Consider the following 17,890-nt stretch of genomic DNA (forward strand, 5'->3'; position numbering starts at 1 on the left):
AAATTTGGCAAGTTCAAAACTATGATATGGAGGATGGCTCTTTTAGCTATTTGGTGGTCTGTCTTATAGAGGAATGATAGATGTTTTAACGATACTTCTATGTCAGCTTCCGCTGTCGGGTCCAGGGCTAAAAGATTTATAATTGATTGGGCAGTGAATGTAAAAGGGTTGTATGGTTTTGATTTCTGTTTTCTAGGGGTCTAGTGGCTCTCTGCTATCTCAACAGTTTAACCCTCCTTTTTTTTTGTTTGTTTTTTTCTCTTTCCTTTTTATAAAATCTTTCGTTGCCTTTTTTTTTTTTTTAAAAAAAAAAAAAAAAAAAAGCTAAAAAGAAAAAGCATGTTTTACTGTATCTTGATAGTAAGATAGTGTATGAGCTAACTGAAATTTATGGAGACACCCACTGCAAAAGAAAAAAAGTAGTGTAATTTTCTTGGTTATGATACAAATTTTATGCTCCCTACATTTATTTTTTTCATCTCATTGATCCTGATTTTTTTGTTGTTGAAGGAGATGCATGCATGTTTATTCAATGCTTTTCATTTGATTATTTCAGAGTGTTATATGCTACAGCTGTTCGGCTACTTTCTAAGACATGGGAGGTTACAGATCGTGTCTTTGGGAGTTTACAAGTAAGAATGTCGTTGTTATTCCTTTATAATTTCTTAATTACATCGGTGTTTATGAATGACTAAATATAAATTTCTTGGGATGTCTCTTAGTAATTATTTATGACTAAGGAACGAGCCTTTGATTTGTAGATGTTCTCATGTGTGATATGAAGTTGATCGGTCTAGGCACATATATGTTGAGATATGAATGCACCAAGTTCCACCAAAAAAAAAAATAATGTTTTTGCATCACGCCAGGAAAGGATTATACACGATTATGAGCATCTGTTTACCTCCTTGTGACTATGTCATGATAAATACATATATATATCTGCTGTTTGAGATCATACTTAAATGATTCTTAGATATGGTATTTTCAATTTTTGATATGTGGTTAAATTCTTTTGCCTAGTGTGGATTCCTTTTTGGCTGATTAAATGATGTGGCAGCCAATAAAAGGCGTATACGGAATGGTCAAATAATGTTGCAAGTTGGCCTACGAAAGTGAGTCTGCTCATTTTGTACTAGAGCTGTCAACTTCTTCAAGTGGACATTCCATTTACCGAAATGGTATACCTATCAACAATATGGTTAACCTCAACCTCAATCCAAGTTTCCAGAACAATAGATCAGCAAATAAACTAGAAGAGGTAATGATAGGGAATAATACCTTGTATTAAAAAGAAAAGCAGAGTAAAAATTGCCAGAATGTCAAGTCTTCAAAAGAATAAAAAAAGTTCCCAAGACATTCACATGTTCCCTCTTTGTATCATGGTATTAAAAAATGGTCATGCTATGGCCGTAAAGGCTGTTATATAGCGGCAACAGTGGTGCCCGTAAGAATAAAATAAGTTCCCAAGACATCCACATGTTCCCTCTCTGTATCATGGTGTTAAAAAATGGTTATGTTATGGCTGTAAAGGCTGTTATATAGTGGCAACAGTGGTGCCTGTTACATGATATAGGGCCGTAATGCCCTACTTGAAAAAAATGGCCTGTAATGGGCCAATATGGGGCCATTACATTGTTTCCGTTTTTTTAAAAAAAATGACCGTTACAGAGTTGTAACTGCCATTACGGTCCATATAACGGCCATAAGGCTGTCCGTTACAGCCGCCATTACTGTTATTGAATACCTTACTTTGTCTGGGTTTTACTAACTAAAGCCCTAATGAAAAGTGTAATTGCTTAATTACCCTCATTATTATAAATAACTGATGAAATCCCATTCAACTTTTGGGTGAAAAGAGAGACAAGGAAAGTGATTGAGACCCAGAACTGCGCTGGTTAGGAGTGAGTTGGTATAAGTTGAAGGTTCTAAAAGGGTAAGGGGAAGGTCTAAAAGGACATGGTTGGAGGTAGTAGGAAAAGACTTGAATGGTGGAGAAGGATTCATGTAGCTGACTCTGATTAGTTGGGATAAGGCTTAGATGTTGATGATGATGAAAACTGAGGCCTCAATCTCAGAGCCAATTAAGGATGAACAACCAAACCTGAAGGCCCACTTGCTCATATCTGCAATCATATATCCACCGTTGATATGTTCAGAACGGTCCAATGGTCTGATTGATGTGATTTCTTCACTGACTCGTGGCTTTCTGCATGCAGAAGATATCCAACTGCTCACAATTAGGATGTAGACCCATTTCACATTATTCCCTAGGTTGTGAAGAACTAGGCTCTGTTGAATTGACCTACATATACAACATATTTTCATCAAGCTCCTTTAGTTCAGCTTCATCAGCCCATGCATAATCTGATAATGTGTACCCTTCCCAAAATGCACAAGGTAGTGGTAGTAGTTCTCATATTGTCTCTTCACTGTATAGACATCTATAATGTCCTTTATCTAAGTTTAGTTGGAAGCTGTTCTATTTATTTCTGCCTTTGTTATGTGTGGAGGCTGGAGTTAGAAACGTAAAATACTAGAGATCCATAGGTATACTGAATGATCCAATGTTAGGCTTTTGATAACTGCTTGTATAGATCTTGCTCTTGGCTTGTGCCAACTTTTATATAGTACTCGGTAGTTGTTACTGGTTAGGACTTAGGATGAAAGCTTTCTGATCTGCATCCTCAATGGTTGACGTGAGAGGAACGAGCCCATATCCTTTCTTAATTGATTTATTGCATTTTATCCCCACTTAGCTTTAATCGCAACATATTATTTCCTTGCATCTAATTGAAAATTTTGAGCAATGATCTTGCATCTCTACATCATTAGGTTCTCTTTTTCCCTCCCCCTTTCTTCTAATCCTTTTTGGGAAAAGGAGGGACAATAGTAGAAATATAACATCACCATTTTAGTCTTTTATTTCCTAAAATTAGAATCATTTGCAGGAAACCCATTAAGAAAAATCCATTGTCTAAAACTTAGAAATCCAAAGTGATTTCCATTTCTCTTCATTTTTGTTGAATTACCCAAAGCTGTAGCATTTAATTTTTGAATTTTCTATTTATTCTAAAAATCTACAGTAAAAATACCATCTTTAGTAATATATTCGTTTTAGATTTGTAAATTGCATTTTCTTCCTTTCCATATCCAGTCCTTGCAGATCGACCATAGTGATTGATACAAATACCACCTTTTTTAAATTATTATTATTTTTTTAATTTTTAAATCTCACTATCAAATCTTGCTTTGGTTTTTGTTTTGCATCTTGAAGGTTGAAATGTCCTATAGATTTTTTGGCAAAGTGGTTTAAGATTTTTGTTTTTTTAATGGTAATAGAAACCTATTTGTGGTTGTGGTTGAGGCCCTTAGTATGATGCTTCAAAAAGGTGAGGAAAATGGGCTCTTTTGTGGTTTCCAAATTGCAAATCTTCAAGGCAACATTACCCACCTCCAGTATCCAGATGATATGCTCCTCTTTTGTGAAGCGAATGTGGACTCTATTCGAAACTTATGGAAGATAATTGTTTGTTTCGAAGCGGCTTCGGGTTTGAAGGTTAATTCGGAAAAAAATTGAGATGCTTGGGGTTCATGTCGAGCAAGATGATCCGTCTCGGATGACCATTGCTTTTGGTTGTCAAACGGGATCCTTCCCATCTAAATACCTTGGATTGCCTCTTTGTTTGGTGAAGCCGGCCAAACATCTATGGGACAAGGTTATCGAAAGGATTGAGTGGAAGCTTTCTTCTTGGAAGTGTAGAGATCTCTCATTGGGGGACGCCTTACTTTGGTTAAATCAGCTTTTCCAACATGCCGATATACTTCATGTCTTTATTTAAATGCCCAAGATCGGTCTTGGATGAGCTTGAGAAGCTTAGGAGGGATCTTTATTTATTTATTATTATTTTTTATTTATACAATGGGGCTAGTGAAGGGAGAAAGTTTCATCTTCTCAAATGGGATGAGGTTTATAAGCCTATCTCGGAAGGGGGAGCTAGCATAAAACCCTTAGGTAATAAGAATACGACTTTGTTTGGGAAATGGATTTGGTGATTTAGCGTAGAGGAGGGAAGTCTATGGAGAAACTTGATAGCTGCAGCCTGCAAGTGGTAGCGTGTTGTGTAGTGTTAAACCCTCCATAGCGTGTAGCGTAAGCTACACAATACTTCTATTATATATATATATATATATGATAAATATTAAATAGTAAGAAAAAAGCAAAATATATAAATGTCACATTCTTCAAAATAAAAATCCCAAAGTTAAGAGCATTAAGTACAATACAAATGTCACATTCCTCAAAATCAACATCTCAAATTCTCAATAATTAGTCTCTAGACTCTAGTTTCTAAACTCTAAAGGTCATCTATATCTAATAGGTCATCGTCGTTGTCATCATCCTCATTCACTTCGTCACCAGGTCTAGGCCTTTCATCATCAGCATCAGCATCTACATCTGCATGTACATCAGAAATCTTCCCATGGGACCACCTACACATTTATTTTTTAAAAAAAGAGAGAGAGAGATTCATTGGTCTTTTACTTTCTTTGTTAAAAATGTTCATGTAACTTAGTCTATAACTATAAACACTTACTTAAAGTAGTTGCCTTCCTTTTCTTTGAGGAAGGTGAGGGGCAAACTCCTTCAGAAATATTAGATGTCGATAGTGCTTGATCATCAGACTCCGGAATAGTTGTAATGGCACTAATATCAAAGGCCATATTTTGATCTTCGAGCCATAATGGATCAGTTGGGAGAACAGGGCCTTTTTTCTCAGCAATCCATTCATCATCTGATTCAATGTGGTCCACCAATATTGGATCCATTGCCACCCTTCTCTTTATGCTTCTTTCTCTCGTTTCATATTATACATCACATATACTAGAGAGTTGAGTTTTTATTGCTCTAGCCGATTTCTCTTCTTTGTGTGGATCTGATCATGTGATGATCTATGTCACCAATTATCAAAGACTTGCTAATCTACTAAATTAAAATTAGCCAATTTAGAATATTGAATGGTACAAAAGTCACGCTCAAAAGTACTCCAATTCTCTCACAGCTAGAAGCACTGCATGTGAGGCTTAAAACTCGTACTGCAAACTTCGTAAGTTGTGGAGTTCTATCTCCAAAGTGTTCCCACCAATCAGTTGCATAAATTAGTTATAATTTATAAATTAATGAAATACTTTCACCAATTATAAAAATATAATTTACATAAAAATGAAAATATCAAAATATAAAATTATAAATTACTCGGGGAACACTTTGTCATGGTTTCGAGTGCAAGGCGAGAGCCAAAATCCCCTCTTCTCTTGTCATATTCATCCAACTGAATATCAGCATCAGCATGCTCTTCATGGGGGATCATCCTATCTATGCACTCCAACAACCCCCTTTTTATCTCGGGGTGTGTAGAGAACTTATCTGAGTACCGTATTTGAGGATTCAAATAGTACCCGGCTGCATGTAGAGGGCGATGAAGTTGAGGAGTCCATCTTTCATCTATTTTGTTCCAAATTGGAACATATCTCTTTTTGACATCATTGCAATTAAATGCAATTTTCTCCTTTGCTATGTCCATTAATTCATAAATGAACCCCATTGCTGGCCTCTCTTCCGAATCTACTTCTCTTAAAACGCTTACCAATGGCATGGTGCTCTTAACACATAAGGCAACATGAGGCCAAAACTTCGGATCAAACATTATAATAGCCCGTACCTTTATTCCTTCAGGTTTTTTAGCCCAAGAACATGAGTACTATTGTTCCGATGCAAACATGGCTATAAGACCATTCTTTTGCTTGTAAATACTTCGAAGGTGAGGTATGATGTTGCAAAGCGTGTTACTGCCGGCCGTAGAAGCTCATGGTTATTCGTGAAGCTTCTCATCATGCTTAATACAATTCCATGCCCATAAATAAACTTGGTCACTGTCTTGCCTTTTCACGCATTTCAGAATATATTTTCATTTTTCCAATATCCTCCAACATCAGATCTATGCAATGTGCAGCACACGGAGTCCAATATTTCCTTTTCTTCTTATTCATCAACTTCTTCCCAGCACTCACATAGCTTGAATGGTTATCCGTGATAACCTGGACCACATTTTCTTCCCCAATTTCTTCCACAATTTCATCAAGATATTTGAATAACAAATTCCCATCTTTTATTGAATCTGAAGCATCAATAGACATGTAAAACATTGTTCCAATTGGAGAATTAATCAAAAAATTAATGATGCTTCTGTTCTTTCCATCCGTCCAACCATCAGACATAATTGAACATCCATAAGTTTTCCAGGAAGCTTTGTATGCTTTCATTAAACTATCAGTATTAGCAACATCCTCTTTTAGTATCCATGTTCTCATCTCATGCATGGATGGTAGCTTCAATCTCGGTCCAAACTTGCTAAAAGCCTCACACAATGCTGAAAAGTATGGGCTATTACATAGGTTGAATGACAAAGCATTCCCAAAAAAAATCTTCCAATCACCCTGCATACTTCTTTTCTTTCTTCCTTCTTCCACCTTGAATTCAATGTGAATTGATGTTGCTCACTACTAACAAATTGATCCATAGGACCCCTTGCTCTTGCCATTGGTTGATTACGAGAAGATCCACTACCAAGTTGGTTGCCAATGAAAGCATTATTACCCACACTAACGCTATCACTTGCAGAACCAGAACCAGAAAGATATGTCGATCCCCCTCTCCCAATATCTCGAAACACCTCATTTCTTTTATTTTTTCTATCATGATATTCCTTTAAAGCCTTTCTACACTCCTCCTTGGCTTCTTCCGTTACTTTTGGGCACGGCTCTATCCCATTGTGGGTTCCGGCCAAATGATGCTTTAGGCGAGTCACGCCTCCCGTACATCTTTGACCACAAAATTTGCATAGCACATAATTTCTATGAGATTGTCCAAGTGGATTATCAGCCATATATTTCCATGCAAAATCTTTATCTCTCTCTTTTTCTTCAAACATTCTTCTCTCTTTAGTTCACTACTTGACCAAAAAAAAAACACATCACAAATAAATTAGCGAATCACAAAAATCAACATGCGCATACCACAGTGGGCCCACCATAGAAAATAATGCAAATCCACCCCTTCACACACCTCATTGGGCCCCATGTGGGTCATACCATAGAAAATAATGCACATCCCACCCCTTCACGCACCTCAGTGGGCCCTATGTGGGCCACACCATAGAAAATAATGCGCATCCCACCCCTTCACGCACCTCAGTGGGGCCCACATGGGCCACACCATAGAAAATAATGCACATCCCACCCCTTCATGCACCTCAGTGGGGCCCATGTGGACTATACCACAGAAAAAAAAAAGTATAAAGAACAAAAAACTGACAGTAACCGACATTTTAAAAGGGAAAAAGTGAGGAAAAAACTGAAAATACCAAGTTATTTTCATTATACATCAAAAAAATTTTAAAAAAAAGAACGAGCGTACCTATTTTTGTCTCAAGATGAGATTGAATCAGTGAAAACTGCAAATGTTGAAGCTTCACAGCGATCAGTTTGTGTCTGGAAGCAGTTTTTCCAACTCAAGATTGAAGAGTGGGGAGAGGAGCAATGTCAGCAGCTTCGGTTTGCTCTTGGCAGCAGATTTTCGACCTTAACATTGAAGGGTGGGGAGAAGTGTAGCGTCGGCAGCATCGGTTTGGGCCTGTAAGAGGATTTTCGATCTCTAGATGGAAGGGTGGGGAGAGGAGATGCGTTGGTTGCGTCGGTTTCGGTGTGGAAGCCCTTTCGAATAGGGTTTTTTTTAAAAAAACTTTAGTTGTGGCTTGTGTTGTGAGTTCACCACTGTTTCATGCAGTGAAAAAACAAAAACCCTTAGGTAATAAGAATACGACTTTGTTTGGGAAATGGATTTGGTGATTTAGCGTAGAGGAGGGAAGTCTATGGAGAAACTTGATAGCTGCAGCCTGCAAGTGCGGGGTGTAGGAGGGTGGCTGGTTTTTTTAAGTATCCTCCCTTTATAGAGCTTCGGGCGCTTGGAAAATGATCATGGCCATGTAACATCTTGTCAGTAGAGGCATCTCCTTCAAAATCGAAATAGGATCTCGAATCCAATTTTGGGTGGACATTTGGTGTGGCACTCAGGCACTTCAGATCTTGTTCCCTAGAGTTGCTAGGCTCACTCCAATTAGATTTGTTCGCATGGTGGATTGCTATTCAAGAGATGGGGAGAAGATTGCTTGGTCTCCTCCTTGTCGAAGAAACATGTCAGATGAGTGTATAGCCTTGATAGAGCTCCTTAATTTGGTAAAGCCATATTTCCTTCAAGAAGACATAATTGTTTGGATAGGAAACAAATCTATGAAGTTTTTGGTTAAATTGGTCTTTAGCCTTGTCTCCTTTTTGCCTCCTAATTCGGGTCTGTTTCATCCTTTTCATCATTGGTTGTACGGGGCCCCTCTGGTCGCAACTTTTGTCTGGATGGTAGGCTATAAGAGAAACATAACTATTGATTACCTCCAGAGAAGAGCTCTTGTTCTGCCCAACATATGCTTTATGTGTATGGGCAATGAGAAGTCGATCAACTATCTTTTCATCCGTTGTCCTTTCGTCACAAGAATTTGGGATTATTCCCTCTCGTGGTTTCACACAGATTGGGGTATGGCAAAGATGATGGAAGAGTTATTATGGGCCTGGCATGGTGGAGTAGGAAAGTCTCTAAAAGTTATATGGCGGCTTCTAATCATGGCAATATTTTGGGTTTCTAGGGTTCTAGGAATGGTCGTTGTCTCCATAATGTTGTTTAAGGAGTGAAAAAGGTGATATTAAAGGTTAAACGGCTAGTGTTGGATTGGGTGGTTTACGGTAAGGCAGCCTCAGTTTCCCTTCCTCTATAGTTGCTTGGTGGTGTGTTGGGATTGTAAGCTTTCTTGCTTTTGCAACTTTTTAATAAAATTTTCGTTCCCTCTTAAAAAAAATAAAATTAATAATAAAAAATCTAAAACCGAACAAAAGGATACAACAAAAAAAGGGAGACGAGGGATTATGAGACACCATCCCCAACTTGCATCACCTAATTAGATCATAAAATCACCCAACAACTCTTCCCTCTCACACAAATTCAGACTCATTGCCCATGAGTTACATTCCTCTTAGCCTTCAACAAAGATCATTTAGGGCCTGTTTGGTTTTCCAATTACAATGGTAATTGGCTAGAATGGCTAGCGTCATGGGTTTGCTCCCCATAGATGCAAGTTATATTCCCCTCCCCATGCTTTACCCGATGCACATGGTTTGCGGGTGATTGCGTGCATTTGTAGGGATTAGTCTTGCCTTAGAAAAAGGGGCGGGGACACCCTGTCGTCATAAGAAAATGGTAATTGGCTATAAATGGGTAATGATTACTTATCCCTGTAATTGTGTGGTAACATCAGTGTTCGAAATATCGGTATCGCACACTTGGGATACAGATACGTATCAGTTATTGCACGGGATATATCATTTGTATCGTATAGTTTATCGCACTTTTTGGGAAACATGGGGAAACATTGGGAAAATAGTGAATTTTTTAATGAAACTTTGGGGATTGTTAAAAAGGCCCTTAATACACACTTTTAAATCATAACATCTCAAAAAAAAGATGCACATAATAAATTTTCGTTGTATAGTTTTTAATGGTGAAACATACAATCACCACTTTTTCCTATATTATGGTTCACTTAAAATTTAGATTTACATCATTTTTTTTTATTTGGCTCATGCCCTAAAATGATCTGACACAACAGATATGCAGCTTTGATGTAGGATACATACATCAAGGTGGGCCCCACAGTAAGGCCACTAGGCCAAAGCGCACCTAACGACTCCTGCTATCAAATTTTCCGGAAAAACGGATGGACAGCATGAATCAGGAATATATACATGAAGGTTGCCCCCCATAGCATGGTGCAACCCTAACCATGGGCCCACTGTGATGTATGCATCTATATCCACACCGTCCATTTATTTTTTCAAATGAACTTTTCAAATCTCAAGTGGACCCATGACAAATCCACACCGTCTATCTAAAAAGGTTTCAACGGTGGAAATCATTATTCCAACTATTTCCTATGGTATGGTCCACTTGATCTTTGGGTATGATTAAATTTTGAGCTCAACCGTTCAAATAAGATGGAAAAACCGATGGACGGCCTGTATAGATCACATACATGTATAGATCACATACATTCACAGTGGGCCCAACAGAGTTTACTCAGTTTGATAATAGCGTACTGAGTAACTCAGTACGCAACCCAATTGACGTGACCATGGACATCACCAACTTCTGTGGGTCCCACCATAATGTATTTTTTGTATCCACACCGTCCATACATTTGAATGGTTCATTTTATGGCATGACCCAAAAAATGGGTAAGATCCAGAGCTCGAGTGGACCCCACCACAGTAAACAGTGGAGAGAGTGATGCCCACCATTACAAACTTATTTTGACGACCACAAGAGTTTTTGATCAAGATGATATTTTATCCGATCCGTCCATACATTTTACCGAATAATTTTAGGGCTTTAGCCCAAAAATAAAGCATATACAATGTTCAAATGGGCCACACCATATAAAACTGTTGAATTGAGCATCTACCATTGAAATTTTCTTGAGGGTCACTTGGATGATTGGATCAAGCTTATATTAGTATTTTCCCTTCATCCACATCTGTATCATCCTTTTAACGATTTGGATGACCAATAAACATCACTGCAGAGGCGGAGAAAGGTTTCAGCGGTGAAAATCAGTATCCCACGTCACCAAGCTCTGTGGACCCCATCATAATGCATGTGTCGTATCCATACCATCCAACCATTTTTATAGCTCGTTTTATGGTATGAGAAAAGGAATGATATAGATCTAAAGTACAAGTGGACCCATCACAGAAAACCGATGAAGCAGTCACACCCACCGTTAAAATATTTATAGGGCACACCATGATGCGTTTTTTTTAGATCCAACCTATTCGTAAGTTAACATACAGAGAGATGAAGTGAAAACAAAAATATAAGCTTGATGAATGGTGGATGTCACTGTCCCCACTGTTTTCTATGGTGGGGTCCACAAAGCTTGGTGACATCAATTCAATAGCGATTTGGCTACTGAACTTAGGGATCAACCCATTAAATTAGATGGGAAAACGGATGGACGGCGTGGATAGACTACATACATTAAAGGTGGGCCCAATTGAATTTACTAAGTACAATAAGCGCGTACTGTGTAAACCACCACAACGAATGTTTCCCTTTCCATCTCCTTCACATGAAAATCGCAAGGGTTTTCAGATGAAAATCGCGCCCCTCTTCTTCTATTTCCCTCTCCTTCACGCACACAACACTTTCGAACCGACGTTCTCTCGAATGGCCCACCTCCGATCACTGCTACAGCCTACAGCTACAGGTACTCTCCGATTTCTCCTTCTTTTTTTCTAATTCAAAATTTTTTTTTTCTACACAACCCGGCATGGTGGCTTTTTATCGATGTGGGTTGTGGGTTGTTGGCTACAGTGGGACTCGTGAGTCCCCTGCAAACGCACGGCTTGTCTGTTTGTCTATTTCCGACAATAATGGAGGCGGAAATACTGCGATATCGCACGGTGTGGGTTGTATCGGTGATATTGACGATATATCGTGCGATATCGACGATAATATCGGCCGATATCTGGATTTTGGAATTTTCGGTATCTTCCCGGGATTATCGGAGGAGTTTCGTCTCGGTGGGGCCCGATACCGATAATATCGGCCGATATATCGGCCGATAGTATTGACATTTCGAACACTGGGTAACATCATGTACATTTGGCTACAATGATTACATTATACCTTTGTTTGTTTTAGAGGGGCATCACTGTAAAAATGGGCTTTTTGGTATGTAATGATTATAATTTCCTTTACTTGTTTACTTTACATGTGTATTTAACTCTTGTTTTTTGTGCCGTAATTCTCTCTTAACCAAACACTCTGAAAAGATAATGATGACTCATTTTGATGGGGACATCATGTGCACACGCATGCCCCCACCTTGCGCACGTACTCAAGGAGGAGGACGGTCTCGCTATCGATCTGGATTGATGATGACATCTACAGAGGACCTCTTAGGTAGGAGGTTGTGCTATGGATCATTGGAGTGGACCCAATCATCATGTGGATCCCACCATTGGATCTCATGATCGGGGCCCACTACCCTAGATGATTTAGGATTTTGAGATTTTGTTATTATTGCTATTAGAAACATCATGAACGGTTTTGATTGTGTTGATTAATTGTTATTTTTGTTACTTAGTCTCTAAGTCTTAATGTGTGCACATGGCGCGGCTTTTGGGGTTCAGGGTTTTCTTATAAATAGGCAACACCATGTAGAATTTTTTATTTTTATTTTTTTATTGAATCTTATGAATAAAATTCTGCATTTTTTCTTCTCTATTCCTTTGAGTTGAAGAAGTTAATTGGGTGCGAAACCCTCCCTTCCTCGAAGGGCTAACTACCGTGGTGCGAAGCCACAACTATCTCAAATCATCCCCATCTCTTCCGCCCCATATTCACCATCTTCCATAGCCCTCCCTTCTTCAGATTTATCCTTTTTTATGCTGAAGTTCCCCACTGCAGCAGATTTCTAGATTCTGGCCCACCAGAGGGGCTGAAACTTTTGCTGAGCATCACACACACATCGGAAGGCGAATCGTCGCAAAACTCGGTGTGAGAGTGGGCATCCCCTGGCCGATCCACAACCAAGGATTCTGTTTCCGGTTTCGTGGGCTTCATACACATGCGGCTAGACAGCCACACACGTGCGTCCAGGTGGGCCTGCTGTCCACATGCAAAATCCTTCTCAGGTTCTTCTCTCTCCTCTCTCCTTAAATCCCAAACCCTAACCCTAGAAAATCCCAGATTCTAAGTATTTCCAACTTTTGCAAACCTTAAGTTTTCTCCTATTTGAAACATGGTGAATCTCTTGGATTGGGGAACAATCTTTTGCAGGATTGGATGAATCTACACTCCATTGGGTATTGTTTGGTTTATAATTTTACTTGATCCAACCCTAAACGTGTGTAGGCTTGGACCCCCGTAGATTCCCCTTGTTGAATGCTTGAACGTATGTGGGATGTGATTTTTTTTTTTTATTTTTTTTTATTTTTTTGTGATTGTTAAGAAATTGGTATGATCTAAAGCTTGAAATCTTGCACCTCATATTTAATTTCATGTCCTGCATCACATTTTCTTTGAATTACCCTGGAAATTGGAAAACCAAACATGCCCTTATGTTAAAGATCTATTACAAGACACTCGATTGTGTTGCTCTTACCAAATAGACCACAACACTTGCAAAGGAAAGGCACCATAGGCTTGTTTTTTTGTCTCTGGCATTCCCTCCATTCCAAATGAGGTTCAAATCTTTAATTAAACTGAGAATCACCTAGCTGATGCCAAAAAGTGTGAGGAATTTATACCAAATCTTCATTACAACCCCGAGGTGAATGAAAAGTTGATAAAATGATTCCGCACTTTTATGACCCACAATACAAACCAATGTTTTAATATTGGTAGCTTGTTGCGTAGCGTTCAGCCCTCTATAGTGTAGCGTGTAGCTTAAGCTACACAATACTTCTATTTTTTAATTTAAAAATATGAAAATGTGATAATTAGTAAGAAAAAAGCAAAAAATATAAAAAATGTCTAACAAATGATTCATTTTTTCAGGTATAAGCATGTTCAAAGGAGTTATTAATTATTATTTATCAGAAGCTAATCCACATACATAAAGTTATGAAAAAAATCAATAATCAAATAATTATCGCATCAACAACTTTCTAAGCAAACCATTTTAATTAATAATATGTAATTGAAACTACAAGTCACAACTCACAAGTATGAAAAGAAATAAAATTCCGAAGGTTAAGAGGGGTTTTCGAAACCCTTTTTCTTTTTAGTTTTTAAGGTTTTTTAGTGTGTGAGTTTCACAAGAACTTTAACAAAGGATCAGCGCCATTTTAAGTGGAAGTAAACATAGAAAAGTTTGGTTTTAACTTTACATTTTAAGTTTTTTATTTTTTTTTTAAATTTTAATTTTTATGACGTGAGTTTTACACCTTTTAAAAAACAAAACTTAAAAAAATAAAAATACATTGTAGCGTACGCTACAAACGCTACATGCTATGACCCCTGTAGTGTACGCTACAAGGGATTTACACTATGTGACTACATGCTACGACCCATGTAAATAACCAAACAATGTCTCTCGTCTAACCTGGGGGGTAAAAATTGAATTAAGGAAAATGATTAGGGCCAACAAATTCAATTGAGGCCCAACAATCAATGCGTAAAAGGCCTCCTTGTTGTGATCCTCGACCAAGTATCCAGCATTGATATGTCCAGAACGATCCACTGCTGAGAATTATATGCACTCTTCACCATTGCATTGCGTTTCACATGTAGAAGTCATCCAATGGCTCTCAATCAGAATGTGGACCTTTTTTGCATCATAAAAATGTATATTCATTTTCATGAAGATGCTAATGCCATTAGTTGACCAGAATGCACGCGTACTTTTGAATACTGAAAGTGAATTCATTTATCGAAATATCGCCGATAATTTCGGTGTCGCCAGTGCAGCGACACCGAAACCCCAAAATTTCGTTTCGTTTCCAGATTTCGCCGAAATCTCGCCGATATTATCGGTATTTTCAAAATACGTCCGATATATCGCTGTTCCCACCAACCACGGGTGGGAACTGTAGCCAACAACCCACTTTTATCGATAAAAGGGGGGGTTGTCGGCGAGAAAATCACAAAAAAAAAAGAAATACCTGTTTTTTCGCCCGGATTTGGAGGAAGACGCGGATTCAGCTGCTGTCGAGTGCAGATCGGCATTTCTGGTAAGATTTAACCCCAAAAAATTCTTTTTTTCCCGTCGAAGAATCCTCTGCAAGCTGCGGAAGCCGCTTGCGGGCCGAGATTTCTTCGAAAATAGAGGTTTTTTTTAAAAATTTGTGATGAGGAAGAGAGATTTGCGGTCGAAAACCTCGGAGAAATCGGTGGGAAGGAAGGAATTTTTGAAAATTTCAAAATGGGAGAGGGATTTGAGGTTTTTTTCCCAAATTGGGGATCGGGAGGGCCGCGGGGTGAATAGGATTGCGTACCGGGTTACTCTGTACGCTTTTATCGTACTGAGCACACTCAGTTGGGCCCACCGAGAATGCATCTGGTCCATACATGCGGTCCATCCGTTTTTCTATATTATTTTAGGGGTTGAGACAAAAACTTAAGGGTACCAAAAGATCAAGTGGACCACACCATTGAAAACAGTTTGAAGAATGACATCCACCGTTAAAAATTTTCTAGGGCCCACGGTGATGTTTATTTCTCATCCAACCTGTTCATAAGATCACACGGACATGGATGAAGGGAAAAAACAAATAGAAGTTTGATCCAAAACTTTTGTTGCCCCCAAGATGTTTTCAACGGTAAATGTTCAATTCTTACTGTTTCCTATGGTGTGGTCCACTTGAGGTTTCGATAAATTTAATTTTTAGGCTCAAGACCTAAAATTATCTGTTAAAATAGATGGACGGAGTGGATAAATTACATAAATCATGGTGGACCCACAGGTGGGCTTTGACGATGCAAGCGGTTGCTTCACTTTCACCGTTGGAATCTCACCACCCACCACGGCTTGGACTTTGGTGCAGGCAGGTGCTATATAGGCTCCACCATGATGCATCTATTGTATTCACGCTGTTCATTAATTTTTAAATATTATTTTAGAGCTTTCCTCAAAAAATGAGGTAGATCTAAGTCTCAGGTGGACCACACCACGGGAAAACAGTAGTGATTGGATATACACCATTTAAATCCTCCTAAGGCCCACTGTATTGTTTAGTTGACATCCAATCTGTTAATTAGCTCATGAAGACTCAGATGAAGGGAAAAAACAAAGATCAGGTTGTTCCAAAATCTTTATGGTCCCCAAAAAGTTTTTAATGGTCAAAGTTCATTCAACACTGTTTCTTTTAATGTGGTCCAATTGAGAATGGGATATACATCCTTTTTTTTTTCTTATCATAAAATAATTTATAAAAATAGATGGATGGCATGGATGAAATACATACCTCATGGTGGGGCCCACAGAGCATGGCAAGGGAAAAGTGGGCCCAACTTAGAACGTATTGTTGAAATCAGGAGGGAAGCTGATTTCTGGATTGGCTACAGATAAAAGCTGTAGCCAAAGACGCCCAGAAGCACAGCTCAAAATGCAGCCTGAGTGGTGATACCCGTTTCAACACGGAGGCGGATTGACCGTATTGAGTAAACTCTGTTAGGTCCACCGTGATTTATATATTTTATCCATTCCTTCCATTCATATTACCATATAATTTTATGATTTAAGCCAAAAAATGAAGCATATCAAAAGCTCAAATGGACCACACCACCGAAACAATGTGAATTGAATATCTACCATTGTAAATTTCTTGAGGGCCACTGAAGTTTTGGATTAAGCTTATATTTGTGTTTTCCCTTAATCCATGTTTTTTTTAATGTTATAAACAGGTTGGATGATAAATAAACATCACTCTGGGGCCTAGCAAGGTTTCAACGGTGGAAATCATTATTCCCACTGTTTCCTTTTCTATGGTCCACTTTGAGCTTTGTATGTGCTTCAAATTTGGTTTCAACTGCTTAAATGAGCTAAGAAAACGGATGGATGGCGTGGATGAACCACATACATTCACAGTGGGCCCAACAGATTTTACTTAGTACGATAAGAGCGTACTGAGTAACTCAGTACGCAATCCGATTCCTTTCAACACATGGTATCGATCCCTATGTGGACCCAACCATGATGCATGTGTTGTATCTATACCACCCATTAATTTGGAGAGATTTTTTTATGACATGAGAAAAAGAATGAGATAGATCTAAAGTTCAAGTGGACCCCACCATAGAAAACAGTGGGGACAGTGACGTCCAGCGTTCAAAACTTCTTATGGGCCACTGAAGTTTCTGATCAAGCTGATATTTCTATTTTCACTTCATTTATCTCAATATTAACTTATGAATAGGTTGGATCTCAAAAATACATCATAGTGGACCCTATAAATATTTCAACGGTGGTTGTGATTACTACAACGGTTTTCTATGGTGGATCCACTTTAACTTTAGATCTTGCCACGTGCTACATACTGGCATTCCCCTTTAAAACAATGGTGCACAAAAATTACTAAAATCTAATCAATGATTTCTGCACCACATCCTTACATGGTTAGGATCATCCTATCATTGTAATTATTCGTTTATGGTAAATTCATGGTGCCTTAAGACGAATGAGTGGTTCAGATCATCACACACTTTAGATCATCACACCCTGAAGTGGCCCACACACTTCAATGAGTGGTGCAACTTAGTGTGACTCTAACATTTGCTTTGATATCTTACAAGGAGATTAGATTCCGAAGGTTTCCCAGCTCTTTTGGGATTCTCCCTGATATGGCATTCCTGCCAACGTAACTAAGATAGAAAAATTATAAAAAAATAATAAATAATAAAAAAATAAAAAAAAATCAAAGCAAATGTTAGAGTCATAGTAAGTTGCACCATAAATCAGGCACATTCAAATTACACCTTGCACACACATTATTTATTTATTTTTATTTGTGCATTTACTGTTAGTTTAAAAGCAGTGTTGACCTAATCAACAGATTGGATGTCAAGTAAACAGTACAACGGTCCTTAGGACCATTGTTATTTTAATGGTGGATATCAAAATTTGATTTGATCTAACATCTTAACCCTTGAAATGATTTGGGCTTATTACACTGAATACGAGCCGATGGACCTTTTTTTGTCGATTATTGCAAATTTGTATAC

At 38.3% G+C, this 17,890-nt stretch overlaps 1 protein-coding gene across 8 annotated transcripts in view; it reads left to right on the forward strand.

Moving 5' to 3' along the window:
* Positions 1 to 17,890, forward strand: part of LOC131246626 (protein RST1) — a 93,426-nt gene that overhangs the window by 41,997 nt on the left and 33,539 nt on the right. For all 8 annotated transcript variants that reach the window (XR_009171453.1, XR_009171454.1, XM_058246938.1 and 5 more), the window contains one exon: positions 557 to 632. Coding sequence is in view for 6 of the 8 variants with exons in the window: in XM_058246938.1 (XP_058102921.1) it covers positions 557 to 632 (76 nt within the window). In the remaining 2 variants the exon portion in view is untranslated. The remainder of the gene's footprint in view (positions 1 to 556; positions 633 to 17,890) is intronic.

Source organism: Magnolia sinica, chromosome 5 (genome assembly GCF_029962835.1).
Source record: "Magnolia sinica isolate HGM2019 chromosome 5, MsV1, whole genome shotgun sequence".
Taxonomy (NCBI): Eukaryota; Viridiplantae; Streptophyta; class Magnoliopsida; order Magnoliales; family Magnoliaceae; genus Magnolia; species Magnolia sinica.